The 21,740-nt window shown below is 46.3% G+C and overlaps 1 protein-coding gene across 5 annotated transcripts; it reads right to left on the bottom strand.

Moving 5' to 3' along the window:
* Nucleotides 1-1,279: 1,279 nt before the first annotated feature.
* Nucleotides 1,280-21,364, bottom strand: GRHPR (glyoxylate and hydroxypyruvate reductase). Of its 5 annotated transcripts, XM_053288853.1 has the most exons (10): nt 20,898-21,027; nt 18,750-18,793; nt 18,474-18,604; nt 14,248-14,320; nt 12,981-13,097; nt 10,865-10,953; nt 8,782-8,886; nt 6,571-6,706; nt 2,563-2,693; nt 1,280-1,538 (listed from the first exon to the last, which is right to left on the bottom strand). In XM_053288853.1, exons 2-10 carry the CDS (start codon nt 18,782-18,784, stop codon nt 1,417-1,419), a joined length of 939 nt encoding a protein of 312 aa, XP_053144828.1. In that variant the 5' UTR covers nt 18,785-18,793; nt 20,898-21,027; the 3' UTR covers nt 1,280-1,416. The 5 variants fall into 5 exon arrangements, with proteins under 5 accessions (XP_053144828.1, XP_053144829.1, XP_053144826.1 ...); XM_053288854.1 differs by lacking the exons at nt 18,750-18,793; nt 20,898-21,027 and adding an exon at nt 21,229-21,364; XM_053288851.1 differs by lacking the exon at nt 18,750-18,793 and having other exon boundaries at nt 20,898-21,045.
* Nucleotides 21,365-21,740: the final 376 nt, after the last annotated feature.

Here is a 21,740-nt window from a genome sequence, read left to right as displayed (position 1 = left end):
TGATGGCCACTAGCTTGGATGGCTTCAAAAGGGGTTTATTCAGATTCATGGAGGATGGATCTATCAGTGGCTACAGGCCACCTCCAGCCTCAGAGGCAAGATGCTTCTAAATACCAGTTGCAGGGAAGCAACAGCAGGAGAGAGGGCATGCACATACCTCTTGCCTGTGCGTTTCTCAGAGGCATCTGGTGGGCCACTTTGTGAAACAGGATGCTGGACTAGATAGGCTTTTGGCCTGATCTAACAGGGCTGTTATGTTCTTACCTACTGAAATATGTGTGCATAATAATGCTCCAGGTAAATCACAGCAGTTTAAAAAATGTTCATTATCCCTGTACTTAATGATATTTGCCTTTAATGTTTAATATGCATATGCTCTAACCAGAATTTAAGGTCTTCGAGAATTTTTGGAATGTGTGCACTTGCTGTAGATTTGTTCTTTGGAACCCATATGTGATCAAGATTTTGAAAAAGGCACATCTATAAGATATGACGGTGAAGCCTTAGCTGAGCTGCTGTGGTATAATGGAATGTTCACAAACATTCCAGTTGCTTTAGTAGTAAAGCTGCCATCATAGAAACGGGACGGCAAGTCAGTTTGGCTGGGATTAAACTTTATGGAGATTTTAAGGACAGAAGAAGCTATGCGGAGTATGGCTCATGGAGTGAGAAGCAGAATAGGTAATGGGCAAGGAAGGGAAGAATATGACGCTATTAGGCCTGACAACTAAATAGATCTGCTTAAAGTTAGACACTTTAGCAATCCTTTAACACAAGTGGCAGTGAAAGGTCCCTACTTCTGTCTATGCCAAATCAACTTTTTGAAACCAATACAAAGAGGAGGAGGGCATTTTGTAATAAATTTGCTACCTTCTGTCCATGTTGTACAGACCAGCTGTATTTAGCCCAGTTTCCAAAGGCTAGTCACCTAGAAACAGTGGGGAAGTGACTTGACTAGCAAGCCAGAGTTTGCTGGTTCGACTCCCCGTTGGTAAACACCTGTATAGGGCAGCAGCAATATAGGAAGATGCAGAAAGGCATTATCTCACACTGCGGAGGAGATGGCAATGGTAAACCCCTCCTGTAGTCTACCAAAGACAACCACAGGGCTTTGTGGTCGCCAGGAGTCAGCACCGACTTGATGGCACACTTTACTTAGTTGTAGATTTCCTGCCCAGTGTCTAATAGCTTTCTTTCCAGGTTTGGGGCATTGCTCTAAAAAAGTAGAAAATTGTGATAACAGAACTAGAAAACTTTGTGATAAAAGGAAAAAATCAGGTTTGCTATATCAGTAGTTTTAATGTTTTGCTTGAAATACAAATTGCCTCAAGCAATATAAGTTTAGGTCAAACATAAATGAAGATTTGCCTAGGTTTAAGACAGTTGCAACAACTTGAATCCATGCTGTATTCCTTCTCACAGTTTGAGTTCACTTGGCATGCTTTCTCCTTTCAAACCAGCCAGAAGATTGTTGGCAGCCAGCGCTGACATGGCATTTCTTGTTGCATAGGTGGCACTTCCAATGTGAGGTAAAATCACTGTTCAAGGTGCCAGTGGGGAGAAAAGTAATTTTAGAAAACAAGCCAGTATACCAGGATATCCTTTTTGTACTTGCCTGCAATTCCACTAACACCATACTACTTTGTCACGACATGCTACTTGACTAGTGAGGCCAAACCCCTTTCTTCTGCATTCTATTCTAGGGCCACCTTTACTAGATTAGTGTTTAAACACTAAAACCCCACTTGTGGTATGTCGTCATAGCTGCAGCCAGAAGATGCCTGAATTTCTCAGAGGGGCTAGCAGTGATGTGCAATAGTCTGAGGACAGGAATATAGGGAGCTGCCATATACCGAGTCAGACCATTAGTCCATCTAGCTCAGTATTGTCTACACACAGACTGGCGGCAGCTTCTCCAAGGCTGCAGGCAGAAGTCCCTCTCAGCCCTATCTTGGAGATGCCAGGGAGGGGACTTGGAGTCTTCTGCATGGAAGCAGGCAGGTGCTCTTCCCAGAGCGGCCCCATCCCTAAGGGGAATCTCTTACAGTGCTCACACTTCTAGTCTCCCATTCATGTGCAACCAGGATGGACCCTGCTTAGCAAAGGGGACAAGTCATGCTTGCTACCACAAGACCAGCTCCCCCTTTAGCAATCCTATGCAGGATAGGGTTGTATATGCTGCGATTGTGGGGAAGCTCAGAAAAGGTGCAACATGGCTTGGGGCATAGAATTCTCTTCCAGCAATCACAGCTTCCTTTCTCGGTTAAGCAAGTTGTAATGATATGCATTCAATATGTGTGGAAAAGTCCTGATGAAACCTCAGAAGCCAACTTTGCTTTTCTTGTGACAGTCCTAATCCAAAGTTAGAGCTTTCTTTTATCACGACAATTGCCCTTCTCTCCCCACCCTACCCCCCAACCAACATATGCCTGCTGGATAGCCTCCTGTTGCTCTGAACCCTTGCCAGGTCAGTAAGGCTGAATGAACAGTGCATGCCTAACTAATTTCCAGCAACCACCAATTCTCAGTTGGGCGACAGTGCAAAAAGTATAGTCAACTTACCACAATTCTTTAGGGAAAGAAGTGGATGGTCAACAGGCAGTGGTTCTGGGGTTGTAACATCTAGACCAGCAGCTGCAATGTGACCTTTGACCAAAGCTTCATAAAGGTCATCTTGATTTACCACAGTTCCCCTGACAGAGCAAAGTTATAAAAATTGGAGGAAGACTGCGTGGTGCAGACACATACACACTTACTTCCCAAAGGAATTCAACAAGAATCTGAAAGCAGTGGCTTCAAGAGGCAAATGCACATTATTTCCTACTCCCATTTCCCAAATTGGCACCAGCTCCACTGACGTTAGAACTCTGCTACAGCCTTCTAGGGTACCTTATCTATACCTAATTCAAGTTCCAGATAATTTTGTCTTGTGCTTGCAGCTGAGGATTGGTATGCACATTGGCAGTCATTTGTCTTGCATGCATGAGTGGATTCTTACTAATCTATCATGAATAATGCCACAAATGCAATGCTTTTCAATTGAATCAATTCATACACGCAGATACCAGACAAGTATAGTGTCGTAGTTGCCTATGTGAACAAGGCCTTAGTCTTATTCAGATTGCTTTAGTGATAGTAGCCACTTCCCCTTTCCTGTAATGTCTAGTAACAGATTAGGGAATAGCTGCCTGGCCATCTCTTTTTTGGTATATCGCCAATGGATAGTTCAGGAGGCCAGTGGGTATCTGCATAGGAGAGGTAATGGCCCTGAACTATCCTGACTAAGGATACCATAAGAGCCTTGTAAAAAATGGAATATAACTTCATCCACCTGATGAGAGGGACTGATGTGAAAGTAAGGAGACTCATTTCCCCCTCCTTCATGTGAGCATAGAAAGATTAGGATGGGGTTTTTTTTAGCAGCTTCAGTATCAGACTGTATTTTGAAGAAGTTATGCAGAGAGCGGAAGCACATTTGGGTGCAGGGATTTCTCTCTGGGATTTGATGTAACCTGTTGCTGTTTATAGAAGTGCGTGGTTATTTCAACTTCATTTAATGCTCAATTGGTAAATAAACCAAATATAAGACACTATAAATCTCCACTGATCTCTTCTCCAAAGGAAGCCATATTCAAGAGTAGCACTACCCCACTGGAACTTCTTACTGCTTGGGGACGTGGGGAGCATGCATAACACTTTCAGAAGTGGAACTGAGTTTCCTTGGAGAGAAACTGAGCCAATGCCCAAGGATGAAGGAACAAACAGCAGCATTCCAAGATCAACTGAAGCTGATGATAAAACAGCAAGATGAGCTGAAAACTGTCGAATCAAAAATAGAGACCAAATCCCAGCAACAAATAGCAGTTTTGCAACTGCTGAAGCTGGACTTTAAGGCAAGTGTGAAAGACGACCTCAAAGCCAGCATGAGCAGCCTAGAGAATGCTCCGATATAGCTGAGGCAGAGCCTGGAGTCCTAATGTGAGAGAGGAGAGCCCTTGTAGTTCAGCTGCTGCAAGAGGGCTGGCCTGGCCCAGGGACCAGAAGAGGTCCACCTTCAGAGTAGCCTCAAAATTGGGAAAGTTGCGGGGGGGGGGGGGAAGGGAGAGGAGAGAATCTAGAAGCTGGAGAAAGTGAAGCCCATGCCACAAGATATGCCATGGAGCAAGAAGTTGCAGCCGGATTATGAAGGGGGCATGCAGGATGAGAAGCTGGACATGTGTGGGTCAGAAATCAGCCACCAGCTGAAGACACGTGAGGAAAAATCTCTTTGTAAACTTGCATACCTCTGGATGGGAGTAGAGGCAAGCTCTGGCTGTGTGGGTAAGCCAGAAGCCAGCATGTCATGGGTGCAAAAGCAGCTCTAGGAAATTGATTTGCCCTGTGTAAATGATTGGGATAATGCACAGAAAGGAGAAGTTCAGCCAGCGGCCTTGAGCAGATTAGTCCAGGTACCCCCAGATCTGCAGAGTGACCCAAGGCATGAGCTGAACTGGCCCAGGAGCCAGCTCCAAAGGAGCAGAGAGAGGAAGAAAGACACTTTCCACTATTTGTACTGCATCTTTGAGCTTTTTTTGTGTAGCTAAATTCTGCTTTTCTGAAGATAAATAGAAAGGCGGAAAGAATTTAGTCTAGCCTGTATTGGTGATGGGTGATGTGTTTTTACCTAACCTTGCATGTGTTTGAATCTTAATCTGCTTTATTTCTTTTGCAGGATAAACTATGAACCATTTTAAAAGTCATTGATGGACCCATTTGAGAGGGGGATTGTGCTATAAAATTAGGTAGTGGCTACTTGGCCATCTCTTTGTTTAACAGAACACTAGCCGATAGTCCAGGAGGCTAGTGGATTCTCTGAATGGGAGTTAGTGGCCCTGAAATAGCTTGATCAGGGAAGTCATGAACTTCATATAATAGTATGTACCCAAATCTACCTGGCAAGAGGGGTTGATGTGAAATGGCAAGGTGTTCCACTGCCCCCATATGTGAGTATAAAGAACAAAAGGACAAGCCGTTTTTCTAGCAGCTTCTGTGCGAGACAGACAAATTCTGGAGAGGCTGAAATGGAGAAGATGGGCAGAGAGCTGAAGTGCCTTTATGGTGCAGGGGTTTTTCTGTGGGGACTTGATGTAACCAGTTGCGGCTTGTAGAAGTGCTCTGCTATTTCAGCTTCAACGTGTGCATTTGTAAATAAACCAAATACTACAAAGATACCCATAAGTACCATAAGCCTCCAGCGATCTCTCCTCCAGAAGAAGTCAGAATGCAAGCAGCACTGTAGCCCACAACTTCACTGCTCAGGGAAGTAAGAAGCATGAGCCACAGTATGCTGTTCATGCTACCACCCTCCTGCATAGGTACTTATTTAAAATATTTCTATCCTGCCCCTCCAGTACACTTCTGCTCGGGGCGGCTCACAACAATAATATACAGTATACAATAATCCTACTTTCATAGCGTAGCTGCCACTCAGTTGAGTAACATGAATGCAGAAGTATTTAAGCAGCCAACAGCCTTGGGGAATGCTAATCAATTTCACATTTTCAGGGACAGGAATTGGGCAATGCAACTGATAAAGCATTAACCTAGCAAATTAAGTGGGACATGGACAGGCATTGTGTTATGAATATGAAAGTCTTTTTAGTAGGTGTATCTCCCTTGCTGGATTAGGTTGAGCCTCTCTCATCAGACGCACCACACTGAAAGAAGAAGGTGGCCGACACCCCAGTGTGTTTCCCCCTGGTGGTACAGGTGCCACTAGTGGCGTTTCATACTGGCTCAGGTACCACACCTCATTATTCCGTGTCTCAGCTGGAAGAGGAAAGAGCCAGACGGGAAGTGCTGCAGAACAGCTGAGGCAAGTACAACAGTGGCCCAGCCAGCACTTGCCCGGGGTGCATTTTGAACTGCTGTTACGAGGCTGCAACAGGGATGGGTTGAAGAAGTTGTCGATGGAAGGCCAAGCCACAGCTCCCACACTCCCAGAGTGGCAGCAAAACCTGGGAACTCATTTCCTCATCAGCCCCATCGGTGAGAGCGAGTGGCAGCACATCTGTCATGCAGCAGAGCAGGTACTACTGCTTCCATCGACTGTGCCCAAAGGGGCACCGAGTCTGAATCTCAGTGGGCTTTTCAAAGGCCTACTGGGTATATGTTGGCATTTACTGAATCAGAGACACTTTTTGCAGGTGCATATCTCCTGAAGGAGGTGTCCCAGTGAAACTTGTATTTGGATTATAGTAGGATTGTTACCACTTGTGTAGTGGCATGCTTATTTGTTCACAGAAGATGGTCTCTGAAAGTGGCACTCTTTTCCAGAGAGAGGCTGGACAGCACTGCTATAGTAACTACACATTATGTACAAGTGGTTATGAAGGAAGGCTCTGAGGGGTGAGGAGAAATGATTTCTCTTCTTTGCACACAGCAGATAAGGCAACAGCACAATTCCAGAAGATTATTTTCCTAGTAATTAGGTATACTCTGTATACTTCATCATGCTTGCTTCATAAAGAAGCAAGCTGGCAACTGAATCAGAGTCTTACTCCACTTCGTCTGGGCCACATCTTTTCTCACCTGCTTGTGTTGATGAACACAGAGGTTTTTTTCATCTTGCAAAAGAACTCCCTGCTGCACATGCCTTGCGTGTCCGGCGTCAGAGAACATGTTACGATGACAAAGTCCGACTCCTCGGCTAGCTTGGCAAGGGGTACTAGAGAGAGAGGAGTGAACAAATGCGCATTACAGGACTGCTTTGAGACACTCGTTTACTTTCTCTAGCCGTCAGTCACTGGTTTCCCCTGTTAGGACACCAAGGGCACTTCCTGATGGAGTTGTTTGGGGGTGGGGGGAGCGACATGCACACTTGAGCAGCTGCTTGTGCTTTTGGCACTGCTCAGACCCACCAGCTGCATTCATGTGAATCAAGGCACACAGCTGGAAAGTCATTCCGCATTGCTCTATCATACTTCTTTCCTGTTGACACAGAATACCTCTCCCCACCACCACCCTGCCGCCGCCAAGAAGGGTTAGGTTCAGCAATACTTTACAATATCCTCTATTCTGCTCTTTAGAGAGCTAGTTGTCCTTTCTATGATAGGCTTAGATACATGGGGAAGTGGGGTCCTTGCTCTGGTAATGTTTGCACAACCAAATTATTTATGGGGAACCCAGTTAACTGGGCAAAGAGGCACCTTTTACCATGGTGATTCTCTTTATTTAGCAGGGGGAGAGTAACTGGCCCTATCCACCCCCAGCACAGTACTTCCAGTGACTGTTGCTGGTGTGTGTCTTATGTTTCTTTTTAGAATGTGAGCCCTTTGGGGACAGAGTTCCATCTTGTTTGTTTGTTTCTCTGTGTAAACCGCCCTGAGCTATTTTTGGAAGGGCGGTATAGAAATCGAATTAATAATCTATATATATATAATTCTCCTGGGTGTGCCTTTAGAACGTGCGTCCCGGCAGCCCAGCTGATTGGCTGGGCTGCGGGGGCGCCTGATTGGGTAAGGCACACCCAGGTGAGCAGCAGCAGCGGCCATGGCTGGGAAGCCAGGCGGGCCCGGCCGCGGAGACCAGTGGCGGCCATGGCCGGGGAGCCCGGTGGCCCCCGCCGCGGAGGAGAGCAGTAGCACTGGTGGGCCCAGCCGCGAAGGAGACCAGCCCAGCTGCGGAGGCAAGGGGGCAGAGGCGACGGAGGGGAGGAGAGGCAGCTCCTGACAGTTAACCCTTTGCTAGACGGAACTTGCAGGCACCAATTTCCATGGAAACCGAGTGAACCGTGCCCTCCCCCGTACACGGACAGTGAGCACTGCGAGGCAGAGAACACTTTCTCATTGTTTGGGACTTGCTTGCTGCAAACGTAAACATGCTGTGCCAAGCGGCGCCAAGCGGGGGCTTTGTGACATCAAAGCCCCAGTATGCAAATGCAGGCAGAAAGTGGATCTTTTGCACTTTTAGAAAAGCGACCCACCTAGGTTGGTCCGAAGGATGCCTCATTGCTACTTGGGCTCTGGTCATAGCATGGCATTATTCCATCACTTTTGCAAAGGAACATGAGCATTGCCTTTCGGCAGCTGGGCCTGGAAGTGGAGACTGGGGCAGAAGGTGGGGGGGGGAGAGGTAACTGCCAGCCCCCAAGAGTGCACAGATGCTCTGTGCGGGGTCGGCTAGTAATAAATAATTTATGAAAAGGGATTTTTCATAAATATTGTGGAAGAGAGGTGGTCTTGTGGTAGCAAGCACGACTTGTCCCCTTAGCTAAGCAGGGTCTGCCCTGGTTGCATCTGAATGGGAGACTTGGTGTGTGAGCCCTGTAAGATATTCCGCTTAGGGGATGGAGCCGCTCTGGGAATAGGAGAAGGTTTCAAGTTCCCTCCCTGGCTTCTCCAAGATAGGGCTGAGATAGATTCCTGCCTGCAACCTTGGAGAAGCCGCTGCCAGTCTGTGAAGACAATGCTGAGCTAGATGGACCCATGGTCTGACTCAGTATATGGCAGCTTCCTACGTTGTATATTCTTCTTTAGAGAGAACTCCATACTTCTACCTTCTCCAGGCACCAAAGAACCGTACGGTTTTGTTAAATCAGTTATTATTCATGTGTACATGTTTTATCAAATGCAACCCCATGTCTGTTCATTTATTTATTCCTAGCTTAATATTTTGTCCTGGTTAAAATTATTCAAACCTCAGCTTTCCACACTGCAGGTTATTTACAAAACTCACCAGAAATTGCAGCATAATCTAACATACTAACATAACTCCAGTGGCGCCATAAGGTATGATTCTCACCAAACTCTGCTTTAAATTCGGCAGCACCTTCAGGCCTGGGGTGACGTCCAGTATACAAAAATTTATTAACTCCAAATGGTTTCAGACGACGTGCTACTGCCTGTCCTAAAAATAGGAAAAAATGTGCACTTCAGGACATATCACTAGGCAAGGATGCTTCACCTCTGAATACAGCAAAATGGGGCTTTTTCTATATTTGCATTTTTTTTAGCCCACTTTCCAGTAGGCTTATGAGCTCACCCAGCGTTGTGTGTGTGTGTGTGTGTGTGTGTGTGTGTGTGTGTGTGTGTGTGCGCGCGCGCGTCACCCCCTCCCCTATTAACTTTGCAATGCCTGGACCAATATGAACCTAATCGGGTACAATTGTAGGGACATCTCAACGGTGTAGTTTGTGATGGTGTCGTCCACCCCAATTCAAGATGGCAGATGCCTAAACTTTTGAAGTGCAAGAGGGCTAGATTGTAAATTGGCCAACCAATTTGAACCAAATTTGCTAGAGCTGTAGGGACACATAGGGAGGTCTCAATGGCACAGGTTGTGATGATGTCATCCACCCCAATTCAAGATGGCAGGTGCATGAATGTTTGAGGCACAAGTGAGCTAATGCATGGACTATCTAACTGATTTGAACCAAAATGGGTACAGTTGTAGTGAGTGACACACAGGGACACCTCAATTGCATAGTTTGATGTCATCCACCCCAATTCAAGATGGTGGATGCATAAGCATTTGAGCTGCAAGTGGGAACCAATCTGGACCAAATTTGGTATAGTTCCAAGGACACTGCAAATGCATAGGTTGTGATTATGTCCTCCACCCCAGTTCAAGATGGTGGATACATGAACATTTGAAGCACAAGTGGGCTAGTTTGTGAACAGCCTAGCCAATTAGGACCAAATTTAGTCCAGCTTTAGGGTTAGTGAAAGGAAAGTAGGCAGATTAGCCCTTACATTGAAAAGCTAACAGCAGCAGCCACAACAAAAGACATTTAAAATCTGAAGTGGAATTTGAGAATCCATAGTCAAAGGTGAAGGGCTGGTTACCAACTCAAAAAACATGCAGTCTCTTTCAGGGGTGGTGGATGTTTATTTAGCAAGTTAATCAATAGTAGAAAGTCCACCCCGCTCACTGTTCTTATCGGGTGAAGGGAGTGGGTGTTTTAGAAGTGATAATTTGAACCCAACTTCAGATTAGGGTGGGGTGGGGATCGGGCCCTTTAAAAAGCAGATAAGCAGGACCTTACCTGCTCCTCCGTTGCCCCACCGCTTTTCCAGGTGCAGCACTCACTGTTCAAAAGGTCACGTGTGGTTGCAGCATTGCTCCCAGCAGCCGCACGTGGCCTTTTGAACAACGGGCGGCACGCCTGGAAAAGCAGTGGGGCGGCAGAGGAGCAGGTGAGGTCCTGCTCATCTGTTTTTTTTAAAAGGACCCAATCCCCGCTTACCAAACCGGTTCGGATGCTGGTGGCCAAACCAGTTTGGCACTTCCCTGAGGTGGCGCCAAACCAGTTCAGGGTCATCCCTCCTTCAGATACTTAGATTTGCAAAGATCACACAATTAGATGTCTCCAATTTATTATGGCAGCTCTGGACCGCACTATTGTTGATTGCGGTAGATAATAGGTATGTGCAGGAACCGATTTGGAGGTCTGGCATTTGGCGGCAGGGGGTTACCTTTAAGGCACAGGGAGGGTGCCCATCCCACCGCCACGTTCCCCCTGCTGGCACCAGAACCGGTGACATGCACATGCGCATGAACTTCTTCTGGTACGATGCTGAACGGAGCTGCAAAGAGGTACGCAGCAGCCCTACGGCACTGGTTTTGGCAACAGCGCTGGCGGGGGAGATGGGCACCCTCCCTGCTCCTTAAAGATAACACACCACCACCACCACACTGGCCCAACGCCAGTTCTTGCACATCCTTAGCAGATACATGGTGCAGCAGTGTGGGGTGGTGGTTCAAGGCTTGGGCACAGACATGAAGCTCAGGGCGGGTCAGTCAGAGTTTCTGTGAAGATAAAATCACCTGTGAGCTCGATGGCAGGATTAACGTATTTAATACACAAAACATCATTGGGGATTACCTATTCTTCCTAGCCCTATAATCCCAACTGTGCTGCCAGAGAGTCCATAGCCGCACATCCAAAGGGGCTTCCATGTTGTCCAGCCACCACTGCAAAGAGTAGCCCAAATGACAAAAGAATATTAGGTAAGTAGTGCCAAAGACTCAGCCCTGCAACTCATCCTGTGCAGCAAACAGCATCAATGTTGGGTCAAGAAAGAGCTACCTATTTCAGACAAATTCCTGGCCTGGAAATATATAACTGCAAATAATGACAATCAACAGAAGCAGTCTCTCTATGTTCTTGGTCACCAGGCACAGACTTATTTCAGGGCCAGTCCAGTTGATAACTCCCACCACCACTCCCATTTGCATCAGATAGACACTGGAAAATATTTTATTCATTGCAGTTTTAAGCTGCCTTTAACTTACAACAACTTAAAATCAATATTTAAGCTTACAACAAAATCATCAATATTTAAAAATAAGAACTAATTTACAAACTAAAAACATATAGTGCACATGTGCATGCATGGCAACTGAACCTCAGCACATGCAGCAGAGTCCACCAGAAGAGATGAAGCAGGTAGACCCAGTATACAGTCCTTAAGATGAGGAGGAGAGCTGGACTTGTGGTAGCAAGCATGACTTGTCCCCATAGCTAAGCAGAGTCTGCCCTGGTTGCATCTGGATGGGAGACTTGATGTGTGAGCACTGGAAGAGATTCCCCTCAGGGGATGAAGCCGCTCTGGGAAGAGCAGAAGGTTTCAAGTTCCCTCCCTGGCTTCTCCAAGAGGGGGCTGAGAGATATTCCTGCCTGCAACCTTGGAGAAGCCGCTGCCAGACGCAGTATATGGCAGTTTCCTATGTTCCTATGTAAGATATCTGGGATCAAGGTCATTTCAGGCTTTAAACAAAAAATCATACAATTACCAACTGGTCATTAGAAACAAGATCTTCTATGTAAAAAGAACAGCGATGGATACTAAGTTGTTCCAACCAGTTGGGTCCTCGTCTTGATATGAGGGGTCCATTAGCAAAGACCTTGGGGCCTTGATAAATCTACACCAGTGTCGTCATAATGCAACTTCAGCATGAAATGAAGAGTTTAAATAAGCAGTGTCTAGAACCAGTCTTCCCAAAGCATGCACACTTTGCATTTTTATGCAGCACTTTAGAATGTTCCAAACATGTCATATACATTCTCTCAATAATCCTCAAAACAACTCTGTAAGGTAGACAGCTATTAGTTAGTTAGGAAGAAAGGTAAGGCTGAGACAATCAGGATTGCTCAATGCTGATTTCCTGGCAGATTTCCATAGACGACTTCATGGTTTACATCTTAATCACAGAAACTTGGGTCTGACTCGACACATGCAGCACAGTAAGATGGTAAAATGTGTAGGTGGTAGAATGAATTGTACTTCAAACTGCAAGTGGTGGGTCACATTTCTTAGTATGACAATGCTAAAAGCTCCCTGAAAACAGAAAGCCAGCACCACAGGCAAAATATTGGAATAGAACCTTTCACCCTGCTGTGCTAGCTTTCGATCTGCAAGACTTCTTTTCTTTTCTTTTCTTTTTTAATATGGAAAAGCATTGAAAAACAGAAATCTTCCCCCTGCAGCCTAAAGTGGTGCAATCTATTCTACCACCAACTGAGGTGAGCACTTCAAATAAGGGTGAATCTGGATTGTACCATTTCACACTGCAGATAGGTGTTGCACAATTAAAGCATATGGAAGGATTTCCTGCACACACACAAATTAGGAGTCAGCAAAAATAGTTTTAGCCTAGCCTTCTCCCTGACATCTAGTATCTTATGTGTATGAACATTTTTTAAAATACGAAGGAGCATCTGAACATGTGAGGCTTTCCTCACTGCAGCCTGCATAGCCAAAGAATGGCTCTACAATTTCATCGGCAGGTTGTATGAGCAAAGTCATTACTGAACAGTAGCTCAAAGCAGAAGGGCAAACAGTTGCAAGTGCCTCCAGCTCCCCTCTTATAGCTCCAAATCTTTGTATTTGCCTTAATTAGGATAGACGATTAGGTATGACACCAACCCGACATTCAGTGTGATAGGGGCTGCTGATAAATGCGCTTTCCAACTTCTGAACCAAAACAGAGACACTCACTTCTTCACTTCCTCCACCGATTCAGGCAGCCTGCGAGATGTTGCTAGGAGCAAAGCTACTGTGAGCTCAGCGGTGGCATCTGTCAGGATGTCTGGCGTATACCCCACTCGGATTCCACTAGAATTTAAAAGAGGCATTCAGATCCTTCTGCATTTTGATCCACAAGACACTAGTTCAACAGCTTCATTTTGCTCAAACCTGATTACAATATCACTATATCCATTTCTGAAAGCCAATTCTTCAAGACAAGTATTTCTATGGCAGGAATGACACAAGTGCCTAAACCACATAGTGCATAAGCCAGACTGAAGAGATTCTTTGCCCTCAAAAACAAGAGTGGGAAAGATCATGCCAATAAAGCCTACTTGTGTACAAGCATGGAGCATGATGTGGATAACATTTTTGATTGGGTGAATGAGTGAACTAACAGAGGCCACTGTAGTGTAATCAGGATTAAAACATACGAGGATTTATTTCTATCGTGCCTTTCAACACAAGAGGATTCCCCAAGGTGGCTCTGCATAATAAAAAAGAATAAAGTACAATTAAACCACTTTGAAATTAAAAACATCAAAGGAGAACCACCAGTTGGATGAACTGTGCCACTGGTGTAGTGTCTGCATCATTAAGACATCATGCTAAACCATGGTTTGAGCCTCCACAATTAAGAATGAACCACAGTTCAGAGCGGCTCGCCTGACTTCCATTTCCCATCCTCTCAGCACCCAGCTTCATTAAGTTCACTCCTCTCTCTGTAGCTTTTTTCTGAGAAGGGTCCATTTTTAGAGGGGAATTTGATGGCTCACATGGGGGAGTGGGAGCAGTCAGTCAGTCATTTTTTATTTCAGCCATTGACCAGAAGCATTATCACACACAGCAGAATGTAATTTGCATAAAATATAACAGAATTTGGCCACTGAGTTGGTGTACTTATAATTAAAATTTGACAATAAAATTTTTAAGAGAAATTCATCTGAGTGACCAGGAAACGTCACAAGATAAGGCAAAACAAGAGCTGAACCATCATTCTTGTAGAGGTCACAAAATAAGATAACATGTTCGGTATTCTCAATATCACCAGACCCACAAGGAAAAAGTCGGGATGCATAAGGAAGCCCCTTAAACCTCCCATAAAGCACCACTGTGGGGAGTGGGAGCACTTAACCATCCTACCATAACTCTGTCCCCAGACAGCTTCTCACGCTGCGTAGGGAATATACCATCTGGGCCTAAGAGCAAGGCTTACCAAAAAAAACCCACATCTTACCGTTCTTTAATTTCAGAAATCGCAAGATGGTCATATCCCACAGACAATGTACTAATTACTTTAAGGGTTGGTCCTGTATAAAAAGATGAAGGTCACACACTCAAAAGAGAAGTCATTAACAGGAAAACAAACAGCTGAAAAAGAAAAGGCAGCCAAGAGGCCTCAGAAACAAATCAAATACCAAGGCGACATCTAAAAGTATTAAAAATAAAACTAACAAGCTTGGCAGTAATAATGTCTCTCAAGGATTCTGTTGGCCTCTAACAAAACAGACAGAAATTAAAGGACCCAATGCTCTGATGAAGTCTCTCAAGATCATGTTCACAAAGAATAAAAAAAGGCTTTAAAGCATGTTAAAAACATGAATTGCAGTGGAGCCTTTGGGCCAATTGTTAGGGCTGAGAACCTTAATTAACGAATCTGCGTGATCAATCAACAAAAGCTTTTCTCACAGATGAAAATTCACACACACACACACGGATTAATCAGTGGGGTGACAAAAAGTACTCTAGGGGGAGGGATTCTGAAATGGTCCATCTCCAAGGAGAGTGCACAGATAACTCCACCCTCCTGCCATATGTGAAAGGAGAAACACAAGTTCCCCCCAATGGTCTGTAAATATCCAAAGCTAACAAATTATTTCAATAACTGCACTGAAAGTAAACATATTTAAAAGACTAACAGTTTACAGAGTAACTTTTTTTCATTGATCATCAAAACAATCTCACTTTCAAATGGCTGAAATCCACATAGATCCATTTGCAAGCTGCAGATATCTGTCAAGTATGCCATAGAATTGTGTTGAGATGCCAAATGTCCAGGAAGTTTATTCCACTGTGCAAACTGCCTTTCTTATCTGCCATTTTATGCAATGGCTGTGCATTACCTGAAGACCCAGAACAAGAAAACATCCAATACTGGGCTTAACTTGGGTAAGGTTTAGCAGCTGCATGGCAATATTTATTTTATACCCCATCGTTTAAGATAGCTCCAAGGATCGCCCCCGCTTTCCTGGAGCTCCAATAATGCACCGTATTATTGGAGAGGAGAGCTGGTCTTGTCCCCTTAGCTAAGCAGGGTCCACCCTGGTTGCATATGAATGGGAGACTAGAAGTGTGAGCACTGTAAGATATTCCCCTCAGTGGATGGAGCTACGCTTGGAAGAGCAGAAGGGTTCAAGTTCCCTCCTTGGCAGCATCTCCAAGATAGGGCCTAGAGAGACTCCCGCCTGCAACCTTGGAGAAGCCACTGCCAGTCTGTGAAGACAATACTGAGCAAGACAGACCAATGGTCTGACTCAGTATATGGCAGCTTCTTATATTCCCTGAGATAAAATATTTTCAAGGCAGCTTAAATACACAGTGATGTGTTTGACACAAGTGAAAACTGTGTGCTATCCAGGTTTGGGAATAGGGATGGGCCCGGACCGGTCCAGAGGCCATTTCAATGGCCTCCGGACTGGTCCAGACCCGGGTGGTCCGGATTGGGGGTGGGGGGGTCGCTTTAAGAGCGGCGGGAGGGTTTACTTACCCCTCCCGCCGCTTTCCTGCTTGGTGCCGTAAGTAGTAGTGTAATTGGGGCGGCAGGATCCCTCCCTGCCGCCCCTTCCCCGTTTCGGCTCTGCAAAGCTCCCAGTAATGCCCCAATTACTCTACTACTTACAGCACCAAGTGGGAAAGCAGTGGGAGGGGTAAGTAAACCCTCCCGCCGCTCTTAAAGCGACCCCCCACCCCAGTGCCGGACCGCAGTGTGGCGGTTCCGTGCACACCCCTATTTGGGAGCTGTATGTGCTCCCAATTTTTGGTTGTATGGAAGCAAAGTAAGAGGAAAACCTGGGTAGAAGTGATTGTGTGGGAGCAAAGTAGGAAGAAAAGCTACCCAGGTTTTCCTCCTACCTTCCTCATAACTAAAATTTGGGAGCACACATAGCTCCCAAACCCGGGTAGAACACAGTTTTCGCTTGTGTGAATGACCTCAAATAAAAACAACCAAACCACAAGAAACCCACAATAAGCTGCAGAACACAGCATCATCAGCACACACAATGAACAGGAAGAGATTAAAAGCCAAGCCTATACAGATGTTCTCTACCTATGCATGATAGAGAACTGGAAACATGCCTCCCACCCTGAACCACCATCAGGCCCGCACAGGCCGGGCTTTATGTGAGTAAACCCTAAGATGATGTCCAAAACAGAGAACCCTTTCTTATGACCAGTGAGAAAGGACAATCAGGGTAGCGGGGAGGAAGAAGAGCTTACCTCCCCACAGAAGAGCAGTTTCCTTTCCTTAGGTGGACGGATCACCCACCCAGATGAGCACCATCTGCTGCCAATACATAATAAGAACATAGGAAACTGCCATATACTGAGTCAGACTGTTGGTCTATCTAGCTCTGTATTGTCTTCACAGACTGGCAGCGGCTTCTTCAAGGTTGCAGGCAGGAATCTCTCCCAGCCCTATCTTGGAGAAGCCAGGGAGGGAACTTGGAACCTAGATGCTCTTCCCAGACTGGCTCCATCCCCTGAGAGGAAGATCTTGCAGTGCTCACACTTGTAGTCTCCCATTAATAGGCAACCAGGGCAGACTCTGCTTAGCTAGGGGGACAGAAGTCATGCTAGCTCCAAGGGTAGCCCCCCCCCCCCGCCGAGCGCTCCAATAATGCACTGCGCAAGTGTGCAGGGAATTATGGGGATCCCACCTGTCTGAGAGCGCCGCAGTCTGCCAGTTGTGGCTGCTTGCCGCCATGGTTGACAGACAATTGAAAAAACGAGGTTAAGGGAGCGTGTGCTCCTTTAACCTCTTTTTAGAGGGAGGCTCCATAAGTGGGTTTGCCACCACAGTGCTGCCAGGATTGGGTCAGATCACAGCGGTACACACTCACACGCAGAACCAGGCTGGCCTTCCTTAGCCCGGTTCTGCACACATGTGTGAATAGCCTCAGTGACTTCAGGTGTGCTCAGGTACAGGCACACTGCAAGATCTCAGTCTCTGAGGCAGGGGCGTAGCAAGGTCGGAGTGGGCCCAGAGACAGGATTTTAAAATGCACCCCCCCCCCACTGAAGCTCAGCTCATGAAGTAAAGACATCTTAAATGAGGCTGAATAGTGGTAACAAAAAGCATAGTAAAATTTTTATATATATATCACCTATGTGCCACAATAGAACATCATCCTCAATTATTTTTTAAAAGGTTTTGTAAATTGTGGACGATGCAAGTCATTTAATGGTACTAGAGAAAGACATGCTGTTCTGGTAGCTCCAGGTCTTAACACCCACATCAATTTCGGAGGGTAAATACAACTGAAGGAAGCCTGGGTAGGTGCGCGGCTGGGGGAGTCAGTCATGCGACTTGCCTCTGGGGCCCCCAGACAACTGACTCCCCTTGCCCTATTATCGTTACGCCCCTGCTCTGAGGTATAGAAAAAGATAATCTGCATTAGGCTAGTATCAAGATACAATCTATCATTATTTGACTGCACCTACTTCAGTGGTAGATAAGAGTACTTTGAAGTGTATTCAGACTTCACAAAGAAGTCATAATGGCAGTAGTCTCCCTTCATTGCAAATTGTAAGTTTCTCTCACATGATTTTGAGTTTTCTTTCTGTGTGCGTAAAGTGCCCAACACAATGGAATGTGTGTGTGGGGGGGGGCGAGGTGGTAATCCAAATCCCTAGGGAATTTTTACCACAATGTCAATATTTAACTTCCAAGGCCAGAGACTTTTTTTTTTTTTTGCAAGGCTGGAGGGGTGGTTGTTTTTTCTTTTTTGTAGGTAAAAAACAGCAAAAAGTCCACGCATAAATGCAACAGCAAAACCAAGGGATTAAACAGCACAGCTGGCATGTGGAGTTTTTGCAGCAACACAGACTGGCCAGATAATGCTGTGGAGCTGAATGCAAGCCTTCACTAACCTCAGGAGGAAAGAGACAAGAAGTGGGAGCATGGAGTTGGTTCCATTACCAGGAACTGATTCTGTCTGCACCTCTAAAATGAATAAGGGCCATAACATGAATAATAAGAGTCTATAAATGACTATAGACTCAGATTCCTCAGCATGTTGCATTTAGAGGGCACATTATACAGAAACGCAGCCAATCCACATCACAGTGACAGTCAACATTGGGCATATCAGTATTTTAACAATCTAGGTACATTCCTGCATCGTCCCTTTCATGATCAAAATACATCGGAGACCATTTCATTTGGCTGCCATCTGTCCTCACCTGCTGCATCCAGGACCTCCTTGTCTATCCGGTCAGACAAGAGACACAGGACCCCATCTTTGCCAGCAACCCCTGCTAGTAATTCTGACTGTGGGATAGGTTCATCTGAATCCCACTGCTGGACGCTGCAGCTTCAGTGGTAGGAAAGACATAATCACATAAAGCAGATCAAATGACAGGCTAACTGAGGGCTAGAGCCCTTCATTATTTTAAATCTACAGATTGATCAGCTGAAGAGAGATTGGCCAAGGTGCCCACCCTGCTGATGCTGCCCACCTGAAGGAGAGAGACTGGGCAAGGTGGCCTGCCATAATGGCTATCTGTCGAAAGGAGAAAGAATGAAAGGAAGGAAGTCAGTCCACACGCCACTGACCACTTTCATGAGAAAGGTCCCCTTTGCACTTCGGATAAGACAGGAGTTTCTTAATTTTCTTTCTCTCCCACCCTCTTAAATACAAGTTTCATGTCTTCTCAAGGTAGGCAAGCACCACTGACCACCACTGCTTTTTCAGGGCACAGGCTGACTGCCCTCAAATTCCTAATCAATATTAAATAGTTCAATCTGGGTTAATGCCAGGCCTCCACAAATCTGCTCATCAGGGACAACCCTGGCAAGCTTTTTCCCTGATGCCCAGCAAAACACACCAGCTCTTTCTCCTACACCTTCTGCAGAGAATTATAGAGCAGAGCAGGGTTTTCACACCACTGAGCTGTGGAGCAGACAATCAGTGCAAGATTTTCCACTCTGCACATGCAGAGCACTCAGGAGAGGGAAGAAGTCAGTGGCAATCACAAATAATGGTTTGGCTACTGAGCTGGTACAAATGGTTAACTAGAAATTTAGCCATGGCTCCTAGACCCATATATTCAGAAGTAGTTATTTAATAAAATATTTAGCTGTCCCAGACAGCCCTGTCTCTGTTTTAAGTACGTTACTTGTAAAGGGGATTAAGAGAAGCCCATTTACCCCCTCCCTCAACAATGTCTGTCATTAAGTCTGGTAATTTTATCACGTGTCCATTGTCTAGCTCCTAAATGTATGGGCTGGCTCCTAGATCCAAAGAAAATTGGCCAAGGCCTGGATTAACTATTAGAGCAATCTTGCCAGCAGAACATCGTTAAAACATTAGCCAGCTCAGAACAGTGAAGTTTTAACTCTTTCAGTGTGGCCACTCCTCATTGGTCATTTGGGAAGAGAACATCAGGAAACAGAGATGGCTTTCTAAGCAAACATATTAAGAAATGGGTTGGGTACATTTTACATGTGTAGAGGACAGCATTTCTCCATTCCAGTTCCCAGGAAGACTTGTCTGATCCTCTCCCTGGCCCCTTTGACCTCTACCTCCACTCTGCAAGGCAGAAACAAACTGAAACTGAAACATGCGTGCACATATGCCCTTGCATAATGAGAGGGCACCTACTTCTAATATCTTAACACAGATGAGTTACTGGTTGACATACAGAGCAAAGATACACCAGTGCAGCAAAAGAGCAGTCTAACAGAACTTCCCAACTAACTGTGTTAGTGTGCAGCGGCGAAGTGGCAGTTTTTGATGCCCTCCCCTTCCCTCAGGGACTTATTTGGGGGGGGGGGCACAGAGGACTTCCTGGGGAAGGGGAGAGCGTCAAAAATGGCTGCTTCCCCACTGAGTTGGCCGGGAAGTTCTTTTAGGTTGCTCCCTCACTGCACTGGGGCATCCTTGCTCTGTATGTCAGCCACTGTTTAATACTCCTCACCAAGGTAATTAAAGAACAGTAGGTAGAGCAGGTGCCCAACTTACACCATCCACTTTCAGTGCATCCCAGGGGGAAACTGGGGGTTCTCCTGGTGACCAGCCATATGCAATACTTTCAAAAAGGCCTCCCCCCCCCCCTTTTAACCACTTCACAGCCATTTTACCCGCTTGAATCACCACCACCTTTTTCCTTTACCACCCCTACACCCCACCTCACATACAAACCATGCAGGACATACGCAGCCATGTACACAGCTCTGAGCTCCTCGGAGGAAGAGCGGGATATAGATGTAATAAAATTAATAGATGGGAACTGGAAATACAGCGCCCAGGGGGTAGGCTGATTAGGCTGGGACAAGTGTGCCTGCTCTCCCCGAGTCCAGTGGCATCAGCCCACTTGCGCAGTGAATGCGCCCCATGATGGCAAGGCACCCTCCTCCAGACACACTGAGCTGTCCCGAAGGGCCACACGTGGATAACCCCGCTCGACCCCCGAGATACAGAAACAATTCCATTAAAACACCAAGAGAAGGAGAAAGCCAGCACGCTCCCTTCTACATGCCAGCAACCCGGTGACTCTTCCGCCGCTGCCTTCCCAAAGGACACAGCCGACGCCGAAGGAAAGAGTCTCTCCCTTCCTCCCCCGCAATGTTACACAGCAGTTCCCGGCACCCATCAGCACACTCACACCCCGGCCTTGGCCAAGACTTCCAGCCCCTCCGAGGGGATCCGCCGCGTCACAAACACCTTCATGACTTGCCGCGCCGCCGCTCTCATTCGACCGTGGAAAAGACACTCCGCCAGGTAGACAGCCTGGCCGTGCCTTCCCCCGCCCCTTCACCCTTGGCCCCGCCCCTTCACCCCTGGCGAGGAGTCGCTGCTTACTCGGCAGCGCCCCCTTGTGCCTTCTCCCTGCCAGGACAAAGAGGCGCCTTCGTTTTCTCCAAACAAATCTCTCTGTTCCATTCGGGATGGGGGCAAACAAGGAATAATTTAAAAAGCCCCCCCAGTTACCATACATAAACATGTGCCCGCTTTCCACAGCGGGTCCACGTGGCCATTCAGCGAGTCTTTTGAGACTGGCAGCTTGCTCCTAGGCATATTTTCTCCGGAGAGATCCTCCGCTCACACGCCGGTTCTGATGAGGGGCGTGCTTCCAAGAGAGGGTGTAGCTGCCCAAGGGGGTTCTTCTCTTCGTCTTCCGGGGCTGCTGCCTTGTGTGCGAGTTCCTCCTTCACCGTTAACTCAGTTTCATTGTAATACGTTATAACTTCGCGCTCAAGGAAAAGATTGCTTTTTATTTATTGATTGATTTGATTTGATTTCTATACCGCCCTTCCAAAATGGCTCAGGGCTTTACAAGCGAACAAAATGCTCAAGGAAAGTGAGCTTGTCCTGTGGTGATAATTTTTGCTACCAATCATTCATTACGAAATTGTGTTGCATCACAATGATGGCAACAGCGACAAACGATGCAAACAGGAGACTGGAGTGGGTCAGACAGGACGCCTGAGAGCTGTGCAATTCTTAA

This window comes from Hemicordylus capensis, chromosome 2 (assembly GCF_027244095.1).
Source record: "Hemicordylus capensis ecotype Gifberg chromosome 2, rHemCap1.1.pri, whole genome shotgun sequence".
Taxonomy (NCBI): domain Eukaryota; kingdom Metazoa; phylum Chordata; class Lepidosauria; order Squamata; family Cordylidae; genus Hemicordylus; species Hemicordylus capensis.
Note: the sequence above shows the minus strand (reverse complement) of the source record. Positions and strands in the feature narration are given on the sequence as shown.